We start from the raw sequence: 27845 nt of genomic DNA, 5'->3' as shown, positions 1-27845 counted from the left end.
GGTGAAGTTACAAGCTACTACATACATGAAATTTAGAAGTACCGTTGCAGTAAGAAGAAGATATGTTTCAGAAAAAAAAACATTTTTCAAAAGGTTCCAAGTCCGAATAAAGGAGTAGGGAATTCTAATTGGCGCAATCGTATGTTTAAATTTGGCGCAAATGATACTATGTAGTTTTAAAACATGTGGCTCAAACGTAGCATTGGAGAAAAGAGTTGTGGCGCAAACGGATCTCTCCCTACAAATTATAGTAACATGATTAAATAACACTTTTGCAAAATTTTGCTATTCCAGTAAGTGTAAATACATCTGATGTATTCATCAGTTCTTTAAATTTTAAAACATTTGGGTTATTACATATATTCAAAGGTAAACATTTAGCTGTCACATTGTTGAAAAAGGTACATTTGAATAAGTAATGAAACTCATCACCAAGTACATTAGCATTACAAAGATTACAATGTCTTTTAGTTCTATCAATATCTAAAAATCTGTCCGTTTACATAAGTATCTTTGATCACAAATTAATACAGATAAATGATATGTTAACACTATCATCATGGTGATATTTTCCAATGTGTGTTTTCAATTTTTGTTTATGAATCTGATAGACACCGCGGGTTATATATACATCATATATATATATATGTATATATATATATATGGCCATCATTACTGTAGAAAGAATTATGGTCAAAATTTAACATTTGACAACCAGGCTAAATATCTCTAAATACCAGGCTTGTCGGAATTTTTGAAAAGTTTAAGTGCCCAGTATACAAATGGGACATTTTCATCGTCCATCTTGATGCTTATACCAAACAACGAGAACTATGCATTTATAATTATCTAAAATTGGCACTTTCGAGAGAGGTAAGACAGTTGTTTGCCGTGAATTCCAAATTCTTTAAAGAGATGTTCAAAGTTTTGTAAAGAGATACTTCAAATTATTTAGCCATTTTTATTTTTGTTTGGAGCTTTGTCTGACATAAAATCAAGCATATATATGTTCTGAACAGAGTCTAAGCAATAACAACATTCTTGAATTCTTGAAAGTGTAAAACAAACTGTGGGCTCATTTCAATTCGTAAATTTTGAACGCGCTATATCCATTCAGATGAGGTGTCCAATATTAGTTCAACTGGCTCACGTTTTACATTTTTGTTATAAGTGCTAGGAACAAACTTAAACATATACAAAAAATGAAAAATACAGATTGAAAAGAAAAAAAGAATAACAAGGTTAAAAAAAGGGAATAAAAAAAGAAAGCCTTATAACAAATTGAATAAAACGAAAATGATCTTAAAGTATACCTTTTTTGAAGATGACTTACAATATAAATAAAGACAACAGTAGTATACCGCTGTTCGTAAGTCATGAGTCGATCGCGACTAAAACTAATCCGGGTTACAAACTAAACCTGAGGGAATCACATCAACTATAAGAGAAAATTAAGAAACAAAATAAAGAATTATATATTTTTTTCGCATAAGTGCTTTTAATAGATCAAAGCAAAGTCATATATTTAATGTATCAAGTATATTCACATGTCTTTTTTTAACAGCAATTACAATGAGAAAAGATGCACACTAAATGTACAGCTATAACCCCGGTAAAAATTCTTCTCATGATTTTCATCACAAAATGTGCAAAAGGTAATTTAGTTTCTTATAACGTTTTTTTTTAATTTTTATTAGTTTGCTCTCATTCTTAGTGAAAGACCACATTGACTCATATGAATCCAATATTTGAAACTGAATCTTTAGCAAAAGACTATTTTTGACAAGCTTACAGTATACAATGTACTAACACTTAAGATCAGTTTAAAAGATATTGAAGCTGCAAAATGAAACAACTGGAAAAATATCATTGGCGGAAAAAAGCAATTTTGATAATTCAGGATCAAAGGGATGAATACGTTACTAGTATTACTAAACCATCGAGACGGTTTTACTTATAATATGAAGATGACAGATATTTTGTTATATGTGAGATTTTTCTCTTTTTGTTACTGCTCATTTTGTTTCACAATAAACATGCACTGACTAAATATTCTGTATAGTATTCCTGTACTACCTTTTGTGTCTTGTTTTAGCAAACACAAACATCCATATAGCTTGTAGTTTGTTACATACATCTTTACTGCTATATATTTAAAACAATATCTAGTGGAAAGGCAATTTGGTTTTTATTTCAATGTTTAGGTACTGTATATTTCACAGTAAAAACTAATAAGGTATAGTATTATGACTGGTTTTTTTCTTAGTGGGAAATCTATTAACCGCCAACAAGCTTACACATGACAATACATGATTTGGTATTTTTGTTTCGTTTATTTATATACTACAGGACTTGACATTACTTCGATGTCAATTGATTTTTAAATGTCGTTTTCTTTTACTTCGTCTTAATTTTCTTTCATATTAATAGTGTCTTCATTGACTACGGAAACCACAACCTCTTCATTGCCTGCAGGGACAACAGGTAAGCATTTTAGTAATGTTATAATGATATTTAATCGATTGGTTCAATTCCCGTTTAGGATGAAAATTTCAGGACCTCAATTTTCGGCTCTCCCTTGACTCCATTTGCGAGTATTGTCTTGAGGAAACGATGATAGTCCGTCGGAAGGGGACGATAAATGACTGACCCGTGTTAAGAGAGAGTCATATTTCTTGTACGTAAAAGACACCCTTGTAGATTTCGAAAAAGAGCAGGCTAATGCCGCTACAAGGCAGCACTCGCATCCATTCATCAAAGTGAAAAGGGATTAATATAAGTTGAAAAACTTGTTTCCCAATCCACTATAAATAAAGATGTTTAAACTAAACTAATGATATTATATTGTAATTATATATCTGGAGAGGATTCCTATTTTTTTTCGTGAATCCTTTCTCTTTATGTGTATCGTAACTATAATTATCATTTTCCTTTTTGATTCCGTGCACTATTGTGTGATATCTGGAATAATAGCTAGCATATTTCAAGTTTCACGTAATTACGATTAAGACCTAGAAATGTACATATATCTACATCTTCTCAACTACACATTATATATTACTACAGACCTTAAATGACCTTCACATAAAATTTCATTTGTTGTTGGTGTGTCCTTTGTTTCTTTATCGTAACTATCGATACAGTTTTGTATTATATAGAGAATAATACATGGCAAAATCCGTATCATATGTCGTATCATCCCGAGACATCAATATCAGCCCAAGGGCCTTTAGGCCCGAGGGATGATATTGGTCGAGAGTGATACGGCATGTGATACGGATTTTGCAATGTATTATACACTTTATCTTATATTTCAACAGAAGAGTATTATATTATATGAACTGTTTTCTAATCCATAGCACTGGGTTACCTTCAGTTCTACTTTTGTCTTGTTTCAAAGGCCTTAAAAGAACTGCTCAATTACTTATCCGAAGCACCTGGGTTACCTTACAATTTGTGTGCTGTTGTTTTAAAAATATTTTGTTTATTATTGTATTAATTTGTGTGTTTTGTATTTTTCATAGTTGCATTTAGTGTGCCAAAAAATATGAAAACTTGACGTTCGTGACGTCACATACAATATGAAAACTCGACGTTCGTGACGTCACATACCAAACAATGACGTCATTAAAAAAATTTACCTATTTTGAGGAAAATTTTTCTTAATAAAAAAAACCCAAAAACTGACTTTATGTAAAAAAAAAAAAAAAAAAAAGTAGGGGTGTGATAAAGGGTATGCGATAAAGGGTATGGGTGTAATAAAGGGTATGTGATAAAGGGTGCGCATCAAAGTTGCGCGATATGGGTTAAGCAGCAGGCTATTTATCACATATGCAAAACTACTGTATTTACTACTAAACATATGATAAATGAAATTATTTAAAAAGTAACTTAGACAATGGTGTATAACTTTTACATATGTGAAAGCGAAATTCATCTCTATCATTATCATGTTTGTCTTTTCTAGATTTTTTTTTAAATTCTTGTAGGACCGTCGTGTTCTACAATTCAGCATCAATGCATCATAGGCGGAAAATGTATAGACATAGAGTTAAGATGTAACAATGACAAGGATTGCCCACACATAGATGATTTTTCTGATGAAACCGGTTGTAAGTAATATTTTCAAGTTGTATTTAAAATATGAATATCCAAATGATGAAACTCTCGTTACCATATTGTCAGACGGAGAAAATATAAAAAATATAAGGAACACAAACTAAAGTCGGCTCAATATAATTTCGTCTGGTGTCATCTTTGAACAAGGGATGTGCACTAACTGTTCACCCAATCAAAAAAACTCTTTTCAAATCTTTCTACTGAAGGGCAAGTCGATCTTGTGTGTCCTAATATTTGACGGCAAAGGGGGAAAATGATGAGATTTTAACGGATCAAAGTGATATATATAGTACGGCGGCTTTGTGAAAAATTGTGCACATCCTGCTTCAAGCATGAAATTTGGCATAGACCTTCCTCAACTATTACTCTTTGATTTCAGATAGGGAGGCATTTGAAAAAAATGTCTTACTTACGGTAAAATTCAAAATGGCGGACATCATACTTAAATCAGCCCAATATCGAAGACTAGTATGTGAATAGGTGTTATTATCATGCTACTATCATAATATTTAGTACAAACCTTTGTTTTTAACTACTTTTGGATATATTATATAGATAAGATGTCTTTAAAACCCCTACTTCCGGTAAAATCCGACATGGTGGACATAGTACTAAAATAAGTTTATTTTTTAGGGAGGGTAATAAAAGAGTGTTTTAACGTATTGCTACTATCATTACATTGTGCAGGAACCTTTCTTTAGTGCATCTCATTGATACAATATATAAGACGTATATCTTTAAAGTAATATTCAAAAATGGCGGAGATAGTAATATTAATTTATTATTCAAGTATTCAACTTTTTCAACATGTAAAGAAAATGTTGTTTTTGTGATGGTCATTAAACTTTTGGATTTAAGAGACCTTAGAAATAGTTTTTTAAAAGGGATCCTCTTTGTCCCTTTGCCAACCATTAGCGCCTAGACTGGGTAGTATAAGAGCCAATCCCAAGCTCGTCCCTCTTAACACCCGCCTGAGTTTATTGCACGTTTCACATGCTGGACAAGACGAGACCAAGTTAAGGGAACAGCCTCACTTAGCCTTCCCCTTTGGGCAAATAGTTATTTTCTTGCTTTATTAACCATGTTAGACCCATCTAATAAGTTTGTGCAATCTTACAGTAAAACCCCGGTGATTTAGGCTGACCAATCACCATTCTTCATGTTAAAGTTACATCTTCAAATGCCATCAATGTCTCCCAGGCAGTCTTTTCTTCCTTTTCAAACAAACAGAGAACCGTATCACAACCGGTAAAGGCATGGATCACACTAAGTATGTGTGATAACTCATTGCCTAGTGCATTTGAAACGCCATTGATAGATATTAATCCAAAGTGTTTTGCCTTCCAAAACACAATCCATAGTTCGTCTAGCCCTATGTCACGGAATAGCCAAACAGTAATGACAACATCATCAGTAACGACTTTTCGAATCATGACTCGTGTTTCATTTCACAAGACACATGCACAATGATTTTAGTGTCTGCCCTGCCTCTGAATGTGAACTTAGTGCTAAACTTGAAATACGTCATGTTGTGGATAAGATTGAATATACTGAGCTTTCGTTGCTACAACTACCATATGCAGCTATCACTTCATCCACTTGTGTTACAGTTTTAAGGTATTTTATTAAGGTAAGGACATAATAACCAATCAGCATACTCTTTTGGTCGCAAATACATGTTTATTCACAATCGGAGAGCTGATTTTCCACATCTACAAAGACTGTGGCATTGTTTCTTACATCCATAATGTACAATAAGATGAAGAGGCCTCACAAAGAGTTGTTTAAAAGGGTTCCCATGGATCATATTTGTGCCTTCGCCATTCATAAGCGTCTGGACTAGTTAGCATTTGAACCAATTACAATATTTTTACTCATTCACCAACGCCATGGTATATTGCACGCTTTACATGCTGAAAAATACAAGACCGAGTCGTAGGAATAGCCTCAATAAGTCTTTCCTCTTCCAAAAACACATGTTTTCTTGCTATGTTAACCCCATCTGATAAGTTTTTTTTTTCGATCTAACAACAAAACCACGTATCGTTTTATCAATGATATTTTCAAATCCATATCTGGTGATGTTGGCTGGTCAATCATCATTCTAAATGTTACAGTCACATCTTCATCCATGTCACCAACGCAGTTCCTTTTCCAGCAAATATGTAAACTCTAAATGCCTAGTGCATTTGAATATGCAGTCAAACACAAACTTAAACGAGTCATAATTCGAACGAACGTTACTGATGATAATGTCATTACTGTTTCGCTATTCCGTGACATAGAGGTAGACAAACTATGGATTGTGTTTAAGAAGGCAAAAAACTTTAATTAATTAATATCGATCAATGACCTTTCATATGCACTAGGCAATGAGTGATCACACACACTTATTATGATCCATGCCTTTACCGGTTGTGATACGGTTCTATGTTTGCTTGAAAAGGAAAAAAGACTGCGTGTGATGGCATTTGAAGATGTGACTTTAACATAAAGCACGATCATAACTGTTTACACAAAGGGGAAGGCTAATTGAGGCTGTTCCCTCAACTTGGTCTTGGTCTAGTCTTTTCCAGCATGTAAAACATGCAATAAACTTAGGCGGGTGTTTAGGGGGGCGAGCTTTGGATTGGCTCTAATGCTACCCAGTCTAGGCGCTAATGGATTGTGAAGGGACAAAGAGGATTCCTTTTAAAAAAAACTCTTCTGAGTTCTCTTCATTTTGTTAAATGTTTGTATATTGTGGATGTAAGAAAGGATGTCTCGGGAGTTGTTTATGGGAAAAATCGGGTCCCCCGTGCATTGCCTTGTGTGCATGGGGTGGTGACCGTGAATAAACATGTATTTTTTAGTATAAATTTTAAAATTGTTTTAGTAATTTAGTGATTTTATTTTGTTTTAATAAATCTATCCAAAACTGTATATCGAAGATATGGATTGAGGACTTACCTTTGCAATTTACGCCATATTTTTCACCGGAAGTGTCAACTTTGTATTTAAACACTTACAACAAAATAAAATTAGTGGTTTGGGAGATAACTTAAAGCAACAAGTTTAATGACCAGCACAAAAAACAACATTTTCTTTACATGTTGAAAAAAGTTGAATATTTGAATGATAAATTGATAGTTCTTTATCCGCCATTTTTGGATATTACCGAAAATAAGGGTTTTTAAAATATACGTCTAACACATATTATCAATGAGAAGCACCAAAGAAAGGTTTCTGCACAATGTAATGATAGTAGCAATACGTTAAAACACACTTTAATTACCCTCCCTAAAAAATAAGCTTATTTTAGTACAATGTCCGCCATGTTGGATTTTACGGGAAGTAGGTGTTTTAAAGACATCTAATCTATATAATATATCCAAAAGTAGTAAAAAAAACAAAGGTTTGTACTAAATATTATGATAGTAGCATGATAATAACACCTATTCACATTATGTCTTCGATATTGGGCTGATTTAAGTATGATGTCCGCCATTTTGAATTTTACCGGAAGTGAGACATTTTTTTTTAAATGCCTCCCTATCTGAAATCAAAGAGTAATAGTTGAGGAAGGTCTATGCCAAATTTCATGCTTGTAGCAGGATGTGCACAATTCGTCTGAAATATGTTTGTAGCCACCGGACTAATAATGTAATATTAAAGAGTACTATAAAAAGTTATACTCGACGCACAGCCTGATAAAACATCTAGTGATAAATATATATTTGAGACAAGACTAGAGAATGAAATGGATGAAAATGATAAATCACTCTGCGATGGGGATATTACAGTAGAAGAATGCTCAGATGCTATTTATAAAATGAAACTTAATAAATCTCCTGGATTAGAAGTTTTAACATTTGAATTTTATAGAAAATTTTGGAATAAATTAAAGTTGAACTTCATAGTAGTTAATATTCTTAATAGTGGATATAAAGATCAAACACTTACATACTCACAGCGTACAAATGTAACGTTCTTGGCAAAAAACAAATCTTACTATTTTGGGAAAAATTTTGATAATCAAAACACTAATTGTGCTCATTTTTACTTTTGTACGATCTGCATGCATTATTCCAGAGAAATATTTAGTATTTAAAAGAAATAGAAAATAGTTGTTTTAAATCTGTTTGGAATAATAAACCAAATAAAATTAAAATAAATTCAATTATTGGTCCATACGAAAAAGGGGGGTTGGATATGATACATATAAGGAGTTATTTCGCTGCTTTAAAAGCTATTTGGGTGAAAAGATTAGTAAATGATAGTGAAGGAGGTTGGGAAAATTATACCTCAGCACTATTTTTTATATTTTGGGTCAAATTGGTTAGTGTTTTAAACAAACAGTGGGGATAAGCCAGACGAAAGCGTTGAACACATCACAGATTTTTTTATAAAGATAACATTAAATGTTGGAAATTAACTGGTGGAGGTCTAACAAAAAAAAACAGAAACATTTACAGATATAAGAAAACAAATATTATGGAACAATAAATTTATTAAATTTGAAAATAAAGCTATATTTTTAAAAATATTGGATCAAAAGCGATCTTATTTGTGTAAATGATATCATAGATGAAAAAGGCTGTATTTCTCAAGACATCGTTTTAAATAAACTAAAAAATAAATCAAACTGGATAGCTGAAATTATTTTAGTAAAGAAATCAATACCAAAAGATTGGTCAGCAATTTCAAAATCGGAAAACTCTGTAAAAAGTATTATTAATATAAAAAGAAACCAATTTATATTGGAAGGTTTACCTATAAAATTAGAACCACTATCAAATAAACTTCTATATAAGTCTCTGATAAATAAAAAAATTTGAACCAGCTATTGGACCCCAAAAATGGATGCGTATATTTAATATAGATGATGTGTTATATCAAACCAATTTAAATAATTTTTTATTCAGATATTTAAAAGAAAATAAACTTAAATTTTTTAGATGGAAATTACTACAACATATTCTACCTACAAAGAAACTTTTATGTAGGTGGAAAATTGTAAACAATAATTCTTGTAATTTTTGTACACAAGAAGAGGATTATGATCACTTCTTTATGCTGTGTCCGGGCGTATGACATTTGCGCCGATTTTGAAAATTTTCATTCCTTCATTTGCGCCGATTTCATTTTTTCATTAGCGCCGATTTAATTTTTTTCTCCTAATTGGTTTTACAGGTAAGTTACAGGTAAGTTAACACTTTTACATGGGCTGAGCACAGAGTATAAAGACAAATTAAGCATCATTGGTAAATGGCTATCCCATTTTTTAGGGTTAGCATTCCTTCCCCCAAATGAAATCAATGACTGCTTCACGTTTGACAATATGTCTGACGCTCCTTCTGATGACAAATGTCTTACATTCTTAGCCTACAGACTAAGTACATATATATGCACTCTGTAACGCTATCCACCTCATTTCTGAGCAGCTGCACCCCAACTTTTATGTTTCTACAGATTTTATCAAGAAAATCCAGGCCGTACCGTATGTTAAAATGCGAACTCTAGAAATGCTCGCATCAGTACGTAAGCCAGACAGAGAAAAGATGGACCCCGTTAGCGACAATTATAGGAATATATCAGATGTGTTGCCTATACAAACTCGACAAGAACAGATTTAAGATTTGAATGTATTCCGTTTTAATGGATTTGAATCCTTCATTTTAGCATTAACAGAGTGCTTTTATCTTTAATAGGTTTTAACTTCTTGATTTTAAAGTATGTAAATATATAGCTTTTATATCGATTTATCTTGCTCGAAACCCTACTTCAATCTCCCCGTAGTGAGCAGAGGACAACAGTTATATACATGTTATGATTGACAATTCATAACATTTGTAGAACTGGCTTACGGAAGAGGTTGATAAATGGTAAATGAAAGAGGGACGAAAGATTCCAAAGGGACAGTCAAACTCATAAATTGACAATAAACTGACAACGCCATGGCTAAAAATGAAAAGGAAAAACAGACAAACAGTATAGTACACATAACACAACATAGAAAACTAAAAAATAAACAACTATAACATGACTGGGATAGAGAGTTGTCTCACTGGCACTCATACTACATCTTCTTATATCTTTTCACCTGTAATTTACCTGTAAAAAAATCGGCGCAAATGAAAAAAAAATCGGCGCACATGAAAATCAAAATCGGCGCAAATGAAATGCAGATCGGCGCAAATGCAAAACGCCGCTGCGTAGTGAGCAGAGGACAACAGTTATATACATGTTATGATTGACAATTCATAACATTTGTATAACTGGCTTACGGAAGAGGTTGATGAATGGTAAATGAAAGAGGGACGAAAGATTCCAGAGTGACAGTCAAACTCATAAATTGACAATAAACTGTCAACGCCATGGCTAAAAATGAAAAGGAAAAACAGACAAACAGTATAGTACACATAACACAACATAGAAAACTAAAGAATAAACAACTATAACATGACTGGGATAGAGAGTTGTCTCATTGGCACTCATACCACATCTTCTTATATCTTTTCACCTGTAATTTACCTGTAAAAAAATCGGCGCAAAGGAAAAAAAAAATCGGCGCAAATGAAAAAAAAAATTGGCGCAAATGAAAAAAAAAAATCGGCGCAAATGAAATACAGATCGGCGCAAATGCAAAACGCCGCTGTGTCCGTATTTAAAACTTTTTTGGAATCAAATAAATGAAGTTTTAAAGAACAGTAAAATAATGTTTAAGATAAAACTAAGACACTTGGTATTTGGATATAAAACTTCTGACGAAGAATATTTTGACTTTAACTTTTTTTAACAATTGTTGGTTTTTCAATTTACAAAGCTTATACCATATCTGATCAAAAGACCAAAAATGTCAATGTTTTCTCAATGTTTTCTCAATGAGGTCAATAGAAGAGAATGTTTGAAAATTAAAAGTAATTTTTAAGCAACTATTAGAAAACATATAAATAGTCATACTAAGTGATATTATTTAATATATATTTGTTATACAAATGTTATATGCATTTTACAACTATTCACTACCCTGATTGATTAGTGGATTGTAACAGGGAACATCAGGAGGAGCTTGGACTCCTGAACCATATTGTAACAAGCCAATATTTGAAATAAATATTTAATTAATATGTTGTTAAAAAAAAGATATTAAAAAAAAATATTTGACAGCACACGTTTATAAAATTAAAAATATTAAGAAAACGACAAAAAGAGCCAATACCAGCAGCTAGGCAATATCAACAGCCTAAAGAAAAACAAACAACAAACATCAAACATCAAAAGAAGCACATGTAGTGTTACTCATTGCAAGTAAAAATAGGTGTGTCATAAACGAGTTAAAGAAGCTGGGCTTGTGTTTTAGAAATGTCTCCAAAATTGAAAACTTTTTTGGAGCTTTTCGTTGTTGAGGGTTTTTCAAAGCTTTGATTTGTCGACAAAAAATAGTGTTCTTACCATACAGGGTTAACGCATTGTTAGCATTATTACAGTTAAGTGAAATACAATTTTTTTAAAGCTGCAAGAATCTTCAACCAAATGTGTGGACGATAATTGAAACATAAACGTGTGGCCATGTATTGTGCAATATATAGCAGGACAGAAGTAGGACTCTGTATTATATCCGAATCAAATAGGTCATTTTTTATAAATGAGGCTGAACATCGTGTGTTAAAAATATATCCGCAGACCATACATGAACTGTCTATGTGCAGTCTTCGTATGTATAATTATTCAACAAATTCCGTTCCCTGAAAGACGAAGGAATAAATGAGCAATTTCTTTAGTAGAGTCTACAAAGGGGGACTATTAAGTCAAATATATTGCATAGTGATAAACAATTGTACTTTAAATAGTTATGGAAATTGAATCACAAACGTGTGGAGCAAAGCGATGCCATTGTACGTACACATATAATTAAATAATAGAGCTTTATTCTTTACCTACTACTGTGCCTGGGTTTCCTAGCAAGTGTCTCAATATAAAAATTATATGTTGATAAATTGTAGCAATCCCGCTGCAATCGTTGAGACTTCTACTTATTCGAATAACAAATGCAAAAATTGTCCCGAACTGCTAGCAGTCGGTTCGATATTCAAATGTAGGTGAAAGTCATAAAAAAAAATTGATAACATTAAAATCATAACATAAACCCTTATGTCAGTTGCGTATGTGTCTTTATGTAATATAAATTTTTATCAATAAAATGAAATGGGTCATTTAATATATACTATATACCGTATACAATATTCTGCAAACAAAAAAAAAAAACGTTCACTCTAGAAACATTTAGAAATATAAATATTAATATTTATGGAGAGCCCAAAAAAAATCATAGACTTTGTATATATAAAGGTTGTATCAAAACGAATTCCCAAGAATAAGGTCATCATCGATATCTAAGGAGGGCTTAGAATGTCACTTTTCAGATAAAACATGTCAAAATTTCAGGACAAAGGTCACGGGGTAATGGTGAGACCCCCCTGATCACTCAATCTCCTATATACTGCAGACAGTTAGTTGATATGTAGATACAAACGCGACTTAATGAATTGGGGTAGACTTTCCGTCCTCTATGTTTACGGAGAGCCCAGAGTGCCAGTTGGATATACAAAATTAACAGTGAAAACCTACCGGAGACCGTTTAAATGACGGTGAGATTCCATGGTTTTTCAATGTCCATAAAATTCAAGGAAATCATAGAATCTGTATATATAAAGGTTGAATCAAAAGAATTTCTCAAAAATAATGTCATCTTCGATATCTACGCAGGGCTTATATTTTTCACTTTTGGCATAAAATTGTCAAAATTTCAGGGCACAGGGTAATAGGCAGACCTCCATGATCTCCCAATCGCCCTAATATTATGCTGATATTTAGTTAATATGTAGATACAAACGCGACTAAAAGGAATTAAGGTAAACTTTCTATCTTCTATGTTTACGGAGGGCCCAAAGTGCCAGTTGGATATTCAAAATGTATAGTGAAAACCTACGGCAGACCGCTTAAATGACGATGAGATCCCTGGTCTTTCAATGTCTATTCAGTTTAAGGAAATCATTGACGCTGTGTATGTTTCAAGGTTGTATCAAAAGGATTTCTCAGAATAATGTCATCTTCAATATATCTACGGAAGGCTTTTGATTTTAAATTTTAAATATCCAATTGGCATTTTAGACCCTCCGTAAACACAGAAGACAGAAAGTCCTCTCAAATTCCTTTTAAGCATGTTTGTATCTACATATTAACTAAATGTCTGCATAATGTAAAGAAGATTGAGAGATCAAATTTGGACGACTTTTAGCTTGCAAAACTGCATGGTGACCCATACTTTTTATCATATTTTTAAAAAGAGCATTTATAAAATTTTCATTTTTGCAAAATATAAAAAAAAAAATCTATATGCGGAAATATATACCGATAATACACCTTTTAAAAGTGCTTTAACACATAAAATAAAGACATTATTTTTATTTTAATACAATCGTATACAGTGTTATGATGTTCCTGGCTGATAAGTATGAATAAGTTTTTCCCTATGTAAATAGTTATCAATGTGTTTGTTAACAAAAATAATAGTAATTTTTATTACTGACTTTCCTGGAAATTCCTTTTAATTTTCTGAATTGCCGATTAATTACATACAGATCATGAGTTATACTCGATACAGGTTTATATATTTGAGTTTATATAATATTTAAAACCGATAAAATTAAGTCATATTTACAACAATTGATCTAAGAAAAAAACTTACTTTCCAGGTAATGGAGATATACCTTGCCCAGAGGGTTTACACAAATGTGACAATAGTCAATGTGTGTCAAGTGATGCCAGATGTAATGGACGTACAGAGTGTGTAGACGGTTCTGATGAGAGTTCGTGTGGTGAAGGAACAACGGAGTTAGACACTACTTCGGTGTTAATAAACTTGTCTTCTAGCTCAACTATTCAGTCGTTATTACCAACAGAAACAACACAATCGTCATTACCAACAGAAACAACACAGTCGTCATTACCAACAGAAACAACACAATCGTCATTACCAACAGAAACAACACAGTCGTCATTACCAACAGAAACAACACAATCGTCATTACCAACAGAAACAACACAATTGTCACTACCAACAGAAACGACACAATTGTCAGTACCAACAGAGACAACAAAAACGTTAGTACCAACAGAGACAACACAATCGTCAGTACCAACAGAAACAACACAATCGTCAGTACCAACAGAAACAAAACAATCGTCAGTACCAACAGAGACAACACAATCGTCAGTACCAACAGAAACAAAACAATCGTCAGTACCAACAGAGACAACAAAAACGTTAGTACCAACAGAGACAACACAATCGTCAGTACCAACAGAAACAACACAATCGTCAGTACAAACAGAAACAAAACAATCGTCAGTACCAACAGAGACAACACAATCGTCAGTACCAACAGAAACAAAACAATCGTCAGTACCAACAGAGACAACACAATCGTCAGTACCAACAGAAACAACACAATCGTCAGTACCAACAGAAACGACACAATCGTCAGTACCAACAGAAACAACACAATCGTCGATAACAACAGAAACAACACAATCGTCATTACCAACAGAAACAACACAATCGTCAGTTCCAACAGAAACAACACAATCGTCATTACCAACAGAAACAACACAATCGTCAGTACCAACAGAGACAACACAATCGTCATTACCAACAGAAACAACACAATCGTCATTACCAACAGAAACAACACAATCGTCATTACCAACAGAAACAACACTATCGTCATTACCAACAGCAACAACACAATCATCAGTACCAACAGAAACAACACAATCGCCAGTACCAACAGAGACAACACAATCGTCATTACCAACAGAAACAACACAATCGTCATTACCAACAGAAACAACACAATCATCAGTACCAACAGAGACAACACAATCGTCATTACCAACAGAAACAACACAATCGTCATTACCAACAGAAACAACACAATCGTCATTACCAACAGAAACAACACAATCATCATTACCAACAGAAACAACACAATCGCCAGTCCCAACAGAGACAACACAATCGTCATTACCAACAGAAACAACACAATCGTCATTACCAACAGAAACAACACAATCATCAGTACCAATAGAAACAACAAAATCGTCAGTAACAACAGAAACAACACAATCGTCGGTAACAACCCAAACTCAAACGTCATTACCAACAGAAACAACACAATCGTCAGTTCCAACAGAAACAACACAATCGTCATTACCAACAGAAACAACACAATCGTCAGTACCATCAGAGACAACACAATCGTCATTACCAACAGAAACAACACAACCATCAGTACCAACAGACACAACACAATCGTCATTACCAACAGAAACAACACAATCGTCATTAACAACAGAAACAACACAATCGTCATTACCAACAGAAACAACAGAATTGTCATTACCAACAGAAACAACACAATCGTCATTACCAACAGAAACAACACAATCATCAGTACCAACAGAAACAACACAATCGTCAGTACCATCAAAAACAACACAATCGTCATTCCCAACAGAAACAACACAATCGTCAGTACCAACAGAAACAACACAATCGTCATTTCCAACAAAAACAACACAATCGTCATTATCAACAGAAACAACACAATCGTCAGTACCAACAAAAACAACTCAAACGTCGGAATCAACAGAAACAACACAATCGTCATTACAAACAGAAACAACACAATCGTCCGTACAAACAGAAACAACACAATTGTCCTTACCAACAGAAACAACACAAACGTCATTACCAACAAAAACAACACAATCGTCCGTACAAACAGAAACAACACAATCGTCCTTACCAACAGAAACAACACAAAAAACGTCATTACCAACAGAAACAACACAATCGTCCGTACAAACAGAAACAACACAATCGTCCTTACCAACAGAGACGACACAAACGTCGATACCAACAGAAACAACACAATCGTCCGTACAAACAGAAACAACACAATCGTCCATACCAACAGAAATAACACAATCGTCGGTACGAACAGAAACAACACAAACGTCAGTACCAACAGAAACAACACAATCATCATTATCAACAGAAACAACACAATCGTCAGTACCAACAGAAACAACACAATCGTCAGTACCAACAGAAACAACACAATCAGCAGTACCAACAGAGACAACACTGCCTGCAAACACAACCCAATCGTCATTATCTCCATCATCGTCCTTTCTTTCTGAGAAAACGACAGTATTATTAACAACAGAAGCAACACTGTCATTATCTTCAGATACTACGGGGTCCTTATCAACAGCGGAAACAAAAGCGGCGTCACAATCAACAGAGACAAAAGCATTGTCTTTTCTAACACATACAACATCATCATCATTAACTACAACGAACAAAGAAGGGGATCGTCCAGATGAGAAAAATGACCAAGGTAAAATATCTTAATATATATTCCATTTCATGTAATTTCACAGGAAAATAATATAACGCTTTTGAGGTATGATTAAAGTACACAAAATTCTTCACTATTAAATTCTTATATTAGAATATTTGTATTTGTTTACAAGTTTTTTTATCATTGTGTAACGTGTACACAGGGTAAGTGTGTCTATTTCTATTTAGAATGAGTCCGTTACCAGTTTGATACTGGATCAAAAATGTTCTATTTACAGAATATATAAAAATAATCTTTCTTCAAACATTAACGTCAATGAACCAAAATATGTACAACTGCTCTTTGCAATCTTTAATTCTACTTCTTTAATTCTTCTTTTTATGCGCCCGTCAAAATTTTGACGGGACGTATTATGTTATACAAATGTCCGATGTCTGTCCGTCTGTCCGTCTGTCTGTCTGTCTGTCTGTCCGTCTGTCCGTCCGTCCGTCCGTCTGTCTGTCCGGCGTAAACATGTCGCACCGTAACTTGAGAACGACTTAACTAAATTTCATGAAACTTAATATAGTTGTTTCTTATGATGGTCAAATTATCTGTTTACCTTTGGGTGAAAATAAATTTAAATTTTTTGAGTTACGGCACTTTGTAACTAAAACAGGGCGGGGAGGGTTCACATGTCGCACCGTATCTCAAAAACTATTCTTGATTATTGCTTAAAACTTTACACACTTCTCAGTTATATTAATTCTAATATCTGCATACTTTTTGGTGATGATTCAAAATTTCATTTTTGAGTTATTGAGTATTTTGTAAAAAAGGGGGAGGATTTTTTTACATGTCGCGCCGTATCTCAAAAACAATTTATAATTATTGCTCGAAACTGTACACACTTCCTTGTTATAATAATCTTAAGATCTGTATATTTTTTGGTTTGATTCAAAATTTTATTTTAGTGATATTTAGTTTAAAAAAAAAAAGAAAAAAAGGGGGGGGGGGGTCACCTGTTCCGCCGTGTCTCAAAAACAATAAATGATTATTGCTTAAAACTTTCTCAGAAACTATTTATGATTATTGCATAAAACTTCCACACAAGACGTCGGGCGCATCATGCGCTCATGGCGCAGCTATTTATTAAATCTATGATACACTGGTACAAATTTGTACTCTTACAAATTTGTCCTGGGTCAGGAACAAACTTGTCCGCATGGTACAATATGTACACTACAAGTTTACACACTTGTCTTTGTTCTGTTGGTACAATTATGTACTTTACAAGGTGGTCACACAGACTCACACTTGTCCTATACGGTACAATACGGTTCAGCTTGTAAACGTACAAGTCCGTATTTCTAACAGGCACCTTTCTGTTCTTTATTACACTTTCTAACAGGCACCAACCTGTTCTTTATTACACTTAGTAATATTATCTAATGTATACGAGCCAGCGATCTCGAACCGTACCGTACCGTACTTCAGGTCTTCGTCTTCAAACGTATGACAATCGACCCTGAGCTAGGAATATCTCCTGTTCATATACCCCAATGGTAGCCGTAACATTATTGAAGGAGGGGTGTTCTTCCAAAGTGTCTCATTACTCGTATGACATTTTCCTTTGGAACACCCCTTCACATTTGACCTGACCCAAAGTTTACCCGCGAAACATCCAATTTTTTTATACGTTTATTAAAATATCATATAAATATGTAAAATAAGGATTCTGCCGAACTGTAATCAATATAAACAATTTAACCTTAGATACAAAATCAACACAATTGCATTACACTTAAAATCAATGTATATAACTTGAAAAAATAATATTTATATGGATTTCGTTTTAAAACAATCTTTCTGCTTTTTTACCTGGAAATGAACGCTATTTTTTATGATTTTTTTTTCAAACATAACCGAACAACAGGGATGTTGTTAATAAATTACTGACCCCTTTCGTTTTAATATCGACAAAACTCTTATTCAGGATAATCCCTGACTTTCAAAAATGATTTTGCGCATTATCAACGAATTTAAGAATCCTCGCAATGGAAGTAAAGTCTGTACAAGAATTGTATGCGTCCGAATTGCTTCATATATTAACCTTTGAATAAAAGTGACACCTAACATCCACGTATTCCAACATCAATCTGAATTCCGATAGCAAAAAATCTTATTCAGAAAACTCCGTTTACATACTATAAGTACTTTATTGTAATTAAATTACAAAATATTGATCACATGATGCTAGTATTACTAGACTTTCAATTGCTTTTAATCAATCCAATATCTCAGATTTGTACTGTCACAGAATTTATTGGACGCTATATCGATTATTTTTTAGTACCTATGGTACAAAAACAACACACGTATATAAAGGATACGTCTGATCTAATATACAAGTTGGAAAGAATTAAGCCTAATGCAGATTGCTGGCTGTGTAGTTTTGATGTAGTATCAATGTACACTAATTGCCCGATTGATGAATTATTATCGGCAGTTAGAATTTCGTATGATGAAATTGATAAATCAGATTACAAAATCAAATGCCCACCGACGGATGATTTAATCTATCTCCTCAGATCAATTTTAGAGAACAACATTTTTGATTTTAATGGACAGCTATATAAGCAAAGAATAGGAGCCGCAATAGGAGCCGTGCCTAGCCCGGAAATCTGTGATATACTCATGTATAAAATTATGAAAGAAATTCTTTCTAAGTTTGAACATAGAAAAAATATATTTTTCTATGGAAGGTATCGTGATGATATTATATTAATATATCACGGCGATTCGAAGGAAATAAAGGATTTTCTAAAGTTAGCAAATAATCATCATCCGTTCCTGAAATTCACACTAGAATTCTCATCTAAAGAAATAATATTTCTTGATGTTAATATTTTCAAAGGAACTAGATTTTCTAATGAAAATATTTTGGATGTGAAAACACACTTTAAACCGACAAATGCCTTCCTTTATCTAGATCGTAAAAGCTGTCACAGCAGACATGTGTTTGCAGGGTTTATCAAGGGCGAAGTAATCAGATACATTAGAACAACAAATAATGATGTTGATTTACAATATATTTTGTTACAGTTCAGATCGAACTTATTAAAGAGAGGATACAAGGAGATTGAAATCGAAAAGTACATAACTGAGGCATTATCATGTAATAGATCTGATTTAATAAGAAAAAAGGCCAAACAAAATACAAAGGAAATTCCTTTAGTATTGGCAACGAAATTTAATCCATGCATTCATAAATTAAAACAATGCATTAGTAAACATTGGGACCTACTAAAACAGGATGCAGTTTGCAACGAAATATTTTCAAGCAAACCAATAATAGCTTATAAAAAGCATAAAAATATTGCAGATCTATTGACAACGACAAAATTAAAATAAATTGATATAGGTAAATCCCTGATGATGGCGGGCCTACAATGCTTAAACCCTTTCATAAATGTTATACATTTATCATTAGCATATAATACAAAAACCGCCGAAACATTATATTAATGTCGGATTGATTAAAAGCAATTGAAAGTCTAGTAATACTAGCATCATGTGATCAATATTTTGTAATTTAATTACAATAAAGTACTTATAGTATGTATACGGAGTCTTCCGAATAAGATCTTTTGCTATCGGAATTCAGACTGATGTTGGAATACGTGGATGTTAGGTGTCACTTTTATTCAAAGATTGCATTTGGGACTGTGTCCCACTGGCACCTTCCCTTGTATCATCATTTAGTTGGTGATCCGTGTTCCTAATCTTTCTGGAATTCGATACTAATTAACCTTGTTTCTATAAATAATTTTGGCAATGCCATCATGACGGAAAAGCCTGTCAAACATTAACATATGTTAAATGTCACTGAAACAATTCGCTTACTCAGTTCAAAAAAGTTATTTATTGTTTCGGGAAAGGAAGTACGGCACCTATGGTCAATCCTGTTTGATTCACATAATTGGCATTACTGTAACATTAGTACTTCTAACATGTTGTTGTTGAAAACAGATTCTGAAGAAAATGCATATATCATCACTTTTAAAGAGAAACACTGAGGATATTCCACATGTGAAATCTTTGAAAATATAAAGCACAAAGATAGATTTTTCCGACGAAACATTTGATGATAAGAACACATTAATAGAAAGCTATTTTTGCATTTTTTTGTGATCAGAATTTGGAATAAACAATAAATATTTTATTGGTTTATTTGAAATAACTAGTGCTTGGCACTTGATACCTAGTGAAGAAAAACAATAATATTTATTGTTTTTATTTATAACGTAATTTTGGAATTTATATTTTCCATCAAATTGGTATGTATTGAAGTACGTGTTACTCTTAACATAATTACAGAAGTAACAGAGCCAATGAAAATCAGTTTAGGCAAATACACCACGCCTCCTAACATTTCGTTCTGTTGATATTGCATTGATAATAGTCTTTCAGATACTAGTCTCTGTGATCACAGATATGGCTAGACATTATAAGAAATATGCTAAAAGAAATAAACACAAACGAAGGCTGAAAAACAAAGCTGCAATGCAGCAAAGTAAGCTAGAATTTATGCTATCACAAGCTAGAAAACAGGTTGTTAATCTTTCGCATAGAAAATTAACTGATGACGAGTATTTGGTTTTATCCAGAGGTTTGAAATTCATTCCTTCACCGTCAGTCAAAAGGGCAAAGCAGGACTTATTACATGATTTTGATGAATTAGCCAGAAAAATGAGATGTCGTTACTTATATCATGGTAACTTGGATGAAATTCATCCCTTCAGAGTTAAATCTGGACATACGCCACCTTTAAGCTGCAACACCCTTGAAACTTACTTGTTTAATACAAAGCACGAACTATCTTCAATGCAAATTCGAAAATTTCGAAACAATCTAAGTCTTTCACAGAGGTCCGGCATTTCTTCTCTGTTAAATGATGAATCATTAATCATTAAGAAAGCCGATAAAAGTAACAATGTTGTTATTTTAGATAAGGTCAATTACCTTCTTGAAGGCGACCGCCAATTAAATACACAGCATTACACCAAATTGGAAAACTTTGACCTAAAAGCACTTAGATGTAATATCAATACATATGTCAAAGGCATGTACACCAAAGGTGTTATAGATTACTCCACATTTAATTACCTTAATAATGGTAATCAAATTGATTATGGACCTGGGTATATGCATATCTTGCCTAAAATACACCGATTAAATGAATCGGAATTAGTAAAAATCAATAAATATGGGTTTAACATTGATAACATAATGCCGCCATGTCGGCCAATCATATCTCAGATTTGTACTGTCACAGAATTTATCGGACGCTATATCGATTATTTTTTAGTACCTATGGTACAAAAACAACACACGTATATAAAGGATACGTCTGATCTAATATACAAGTTGGAAAGAATTAAGCCTAATGCAGATTGCTGGCTGTGTAGTTTTGATGTAGTATCAATGTACACTAATTGCCCGATTGATGAATTATTATCGGCAGTTAGAATTTCGTATGATGAAATTGATAAATCAGATTACAAAATCAAATGCCCACCGACGGATGATTTAATCTATCTCCTCAGATCAATTTTAGAGAACAACATTTTTGATTTTAATGGACAGCTATATAAGCAAAGAATAGGAGCCGCAATAGGAGCCGTGCCTAGCCCAGAAATCTGTGATATACTCATGTATAAAATTATGAAAGAAATTCTTTCTAAGTTTGAACATAGAAAAAATATATTTTTCTATGGAAGGTATCGTGATGATATTATATTAATATATCACGGCGATTCGAAGGAAATAAAGGATTTGCTAAAGTTAGCAAATAATCATCATCCATTCCTGAAATGCACACTAGAATTCTCATCTAAAGAAATAATATTTCTTGATGTTAATATTTTCAAAGGAACTAGATTTTCTAATGAAAATATTTTGGATGTGAAAACACACTTTAAACCGACAAATGCCTTCCTTTATCTAGATCGTAAAAGCTGTCACAGCAGACATGTGTTTGCAGGGTTTATCAAGGGCGAAGTAATCAGATACATTAGAACAACAAATAATGATGTTGATTCGAAGGAAATAAAGGATTTGCTAAAGTTAGCAAATAATCAGCATCCGTTCCTGAAATTCACACTAGAATTCTCATCTAAAGAAATAATATTTCTTGATGTTAATATTTTCAAAGGAACTAGATTTTCTAATGAAAATATTTTGGATGTGAAAACACACAGAAATACGTCAAAAATTAACTAACTTTACCTGAGTTACCCATAATAAAAATAAACATCCTAGGTCAACTTTGAATATATATATAAAGATATAAAAAGCATTATATTTTAATAATTCTTAATTAAGTTCCTGTGCATTGTTGTTGTCTAGTATATAATTGTTATCTGTGTCTGAGTGTTAAAAAAATCTTGAGATCTTGAAATCTTATCATGCAGAGTATAATCACACGTGGTTCTTCTTATTAGAATATAAAACCATAACTTTGCAATAAGTCTCGAGCTTTATCTCTACATAAAACTTGTCGAGTGCTATGAGACCCATAGCTATATAATACATGATAATGAGATATTAAATGAAAATATTCCAACGATATACAAGCGTTTTACGCGTTCAGATTGTATTGGATCTAATGAATAATATGTACACATGCTATCATAATATTTTACAGTTTCTATTCGAAAAGTAGATCAAGAGCATTACTTTTCTTAAATTTTATCAATATAATACTATGGTTAATTGATTGATGCATTTTCCGATTGTTTTTCGTTTATTTTACAGATACTCTTGTGATTCTAGCAATTGTTATACCTGTTGTTATTGTGATTGCTTTTGGGGCGTTTGGATTAGTCCGGCTATCCATCGGAATGAGGTTAGTACTAAACAATGAATGTATAAAAAAGAAGATGTGGTATGATTGCCAATGGGACAACTGTTTACAAGAGACCAAATTGACACAGACATTAACAACTGTAGTCACCGTACGGCCTTCAACAATGAGCAAAGCCCATACCGCATAGTCAGCTATAAAAGGCCCCGATATGACAATGTAAAACAATTCAAACGAAAAAACTAACGGCCTTATTTATATAAAAAAATGAACGGAAAACAAATATGTAACACATAAACAAACGACAACCACTGATGTGTATGGTTTATGTCATACTTTGCTATTGCCTGGTAGTTTGGCGATCTGTTAAAAAAAATTTACAACCACCTGACAAAATGGGCTTTCTGTTTTTTAGAGCTGTATCATGATCACTATGGAGGCTTTTATAGTTTTTGTAGGTCAATATCTCTACTTGCAGACTGTTAGTTCTAAGTAGTATACCAAGATCAAATAATTCAAAGCAATTTAACATGCAGTATTAAATACTATAAAAATAATATTCGATCCGATTTTGATAAAATGAATATAACGCAAAGATAAACAGATGTAAAAAGGTATAATGACATTTCCAAAACCGATAGGAGTAGAGAAATATTTCACGAGACTGTCATTCGAAGATCGTAAAATATAAATTATTTCCGATGCTGCCAATTTAGAGTCAAAACAGTAAGATGGAATTGAATTTATAGAGATGAGATGGAAGCCATTGTGATGTGTGCTCCTCGTCAATCAGAAACGAGTTTCACTATCTGTTTGAGTGCCACTTTGAAATTGTTTAAAATATAAGCAATAAATATAGTTATATTGCTACAAGTATGCATATCGAAGTGTGAAAGAACTGCTTTCATTTGACAATGTTAGAACCAAGAAGAACTTATCACTTTTCATTAAAAAAACAGTTAAATAATATAACTATACTCTTAATTGTAGGATAATGGTAACATTTTTTTCTGTGACAACCCTATAATTATGTAATTTGCCTCGTGTTACATATTTATATGAGTAAGAGTATTTCAAAATAAAGTGCTATAGTTGTTGTTTTTGACTACCATTGAGACATGTGTTTAGTTAAGTATGTTTGTTCCGTAATACATGTATTTTTACTAAAGTCGGTTCTGAAATCGATAGCCTAGATATGAAAACTGTAAATAAAAAATCGATAAAGCAGATCAAGTTTCTATAAAATTAGAAGCAGAAGGTGTGTGAGTGAACGAATGAGTATTTAAATACGCGTCATCTCAATTTTTATCAGCCCGAGTTTTTTACATTGTTTAAATATCATTTTTTTTTCAGCGATACTGGAACACATAGTTCAATAGAGAAAGGAATAAACTGGTCAGGAGCTGATCCGCTTATTAGAACTAGTGAATCGTGGGCACAGAATGGTTCAATGCCAATACGTTTTAATTCTTCATCGTAAGTTTAATCACTTAATAATCTAAGCGAATGGTTGCTTACATAATGTATACTTAAAGTTATACAAATGTATACAAAAAGTTATACAAATGTATACAAAAAGTTATACAAATGTATCAATGAAATCAATTCACCTTGTTATTTGTATTGGATAATTTATAACGAAGATACTCTAGTTATGAAACTTTATGGCATATTTTATTGGCTGAGAGACCATACAATGTGCAGCAAGTTATATGTATTCCTTAAGTCATGATATAATATAACTTTATACATTCATTTATAAACCTTAGATATTATCTTTGAGAGAATTTGGTTATTGTGCAAGGCTTTAAGAACATTAAAATCCAATGTCTTCTTATGTTATATACATGCTTATAAATACTGTACTCATACCTTTGATGATTTTTTCAATTTAAAAAAATTCGTTTAAATAGCATTTTAAATTTTATTTCAGATGTTCATTTTCACAGTTTACGTGTATACGTATTTTTTTTTAGATTTTGTTTTAAACAGAAACTATCAGAATCGATGCTTTAAACCAACAGCGAGAACAAGGTGCTGGATTTGGTTCCCAAATGTGATAACATCTTGGTGCGTTTAGATTCCTCTGTTAAAATGGATCTTGATCAGTTCAAAAGAGAAAAACGAGGCTGAACTAATTTGATTAAAGAGTAGAGGAATACAAAATATATAGCTTCAAGACAAAAAACAGTAATAGTCCTGGACATTCGATACTTGCACAATTTTATACATATGTCATATGAATATGAATCCAGCTTTTGTTTAGAGCTTTTTTTTACTACAAAGGTGAAGTGTATATGTCGACAGTAATTATATATAAGGCAACCAAACTATATCAACTTTTGATATAAAGACTTTGAAATAACAGTTGACTATGGAATGCTTGTATGTCATGATACTTTAGCATGAGACAAAACAAATAGTAACTAAATAAAACGAAAAACTTCAAACATATTGCAACTCCCACTGACTATTTGAACAGCCGGCTGTTTCTGAATAAGTTTTTTCTAAAGTTGTGATCTAACAAAATAAAACAAAGAACACAACCGAAGTTTGTCACACCTCAATGCTCGATACCGTGCTCATCTCTTAGTTCTTTCATTTTAAAGGGATTTCGTAGCAGTCATGTCCTTTTTGAAGGCATTGTTATAGCTACAGGTCTGTTATTCATATCATGGAAAGTAAGTTTTTTATTTATTTTCTTAGGAAAAGTCTGGTTATCTACAATTGTTAAATACAATCTAAAAAGTAATAAAACAATATTATATCAGCTAAATGTCAATTTATTTTGTTTGCGCATATTCTTAAACACACTCACAACTGACATCTAGGTGCAAGAAACTGTAACTATTAGTAAAAATGTCTACCGTAGATGCTTAGGCTTTAGTTGGTTTATTTTATAACAATTTATTGCTTGTTATTAGTAATTTTTGTCGTCGTTTGTTTTATTGGATATGGTTTTGTTTGGGTTAAATATACGTTCGAATTATCCCTACATATCTCTTTTCTCATCTGTTATTCCTTGGTGAAGGAAACTATTACTCCCAATCCTTTATTGACAGATACAGACACTTGGTGGTTGAAAAAATATACAAAATTAGGGGTGATCTCAAAATTGTCGATAGTTAGATGACAATTTGCAACGATCGATTACTCCTTTCTCTTTTTAGCATATTGAAATTCAAGTGGAATTGATTAATTGGTATGCTCGTGATTAAAATAATTGCAGAGCGAAACCTATAAGACTGTTCAATGCTTACCAACACTGAACATGCTTTTATGTCTGTATACTTTCTGCTTCTTCTGTCAGATAATGGCTACAAACAACGAACTGATTATACGGCCATGCAATTGATGAGTTGGAATTTTGAGAAAATAGATGTTTCATACATTTAACATCTGCACCTTTATCTGTCAAAACTGATCTTTGACTTAAATAAACTATTGTAATAAAATATATATAATCATAGTGGAATTAACTTTTTTTGGAGTGTAAAAAACTTTCTGTGATGCTTTAGATAAATTGCGTGCTTTTGATGGTCCTTTTGACTATGTTGACAGTTTTGACTTTTCTACTCTGTACACTACATTTCCACGCAATCTATTCAAACAATAGTGTTCCTATTTCATTAAATGGTCGTTTGGTAAATCTGAATGCAAATTTATGCTGCAATTTATTCAAAGCCTTTCATTTCTAATGAGAAAGGTAAATATGCTAGATATACGTACTGGAGGTGTGGTGAGATGATTGAAGTATTAATGTTCTCTTTGATAATATGCATGTACGTTCCGACAGTAAAGTTTATCGCCACAGGTTGTAGGTATTCCAATTGGCACTAATTGTGCCCCTAAAATAGCAGACTTGTTTTTATTGTGAATCACAGTTTATGACCAGTAAAGTCCCGTCTGAATTGTATTTAATTGATAAATTCCACAACGCTTACTGTTATCTGCTGATATTTTTTTCGTTAAATAATCAAGAATTTTTCTAAATATACTGCAAAAAGGTACCCAAAGGATCTTACTGTAAACGAATCAAATTTGAACAGTAGTAACTCTCCTTTCCTGGTAAACTTATCCATCATTTGGCAATCATACCACATCTTCTTTTTTTATATCAGAAAACTAACAAGGATTTATTTTTCTAAAGATTTCATAAACTAAATGTTACAAAATTATTAAGAGAAAAAAACAGGTAATATAAAGGAGTCAAATTTTATTTGCAGAAAAGTGGTGAAGAACTTTAGATAAATTAAATTACAGAAACGCTTGCTACTGTGTAACAGTACTGTTACAAAAGCCTTTATTATAATACTATTTTATAGACGAATTGTCTTTCAGTATTATGACGAAAGATTGTTGTCTGATTGACAATCATCCTCGACACAATTGGTGTGTCTAACAGGGGAAGTAAGTATTTGTATGGTTCAAGCATTATTTATTATGGAAGAAGGTATCACAAGCTG

The 27845-nt window shown here is 32.6% G+C and overlaps 1 protein-coding gene across 1 annotated transcript; it reads left to right on the top strand.

Annotated features, from left to right (window-relative positions):
• The first annotated feature begins 1476 nt into the window (after positions 1–1476).
• LOC139528769 (uncharacterized) lies at positions 1477–25684 on the top strand. Its single transcript, XM_071324966.1, has 7 exons — positions 1477–1655; positions 2431–2484; positions 3990–4112; positions 13857–16568; positions 23331–23421; positions 24733–24855; positions 25356–25684. Exons 1-7 carry the CDS (start codon positions 1583–1585, stop codon positions 25393–25395), a joined length of 3216 nt encoding a protein of 1071 aa, XP_071181067.1. The 5' UTR covers positions 1477–1582; the 3' UTR covers positions 25396–25684.
• Positions 25685–27845: the final 2161 nt, after the last annotated feature.

The sequence above is a fragment of the Mytilus edulis genome, chromosome 6 (assembly GCF_963676685.1).
Source record: "Mytilus edulis chromosome 6, xbMytEdul2.2, whole genome shotgun sequence".
NCBI lineage: Eukaryota > Metazoa > Mollusca > Bivalvia > Mytilida > Mytilidae > Mytilus > Mytilus edulis.
Note: the sequence above shows the minus strand (reverse complement) of the source record. Positions and strands in the feature narration are given on the sequence as shown.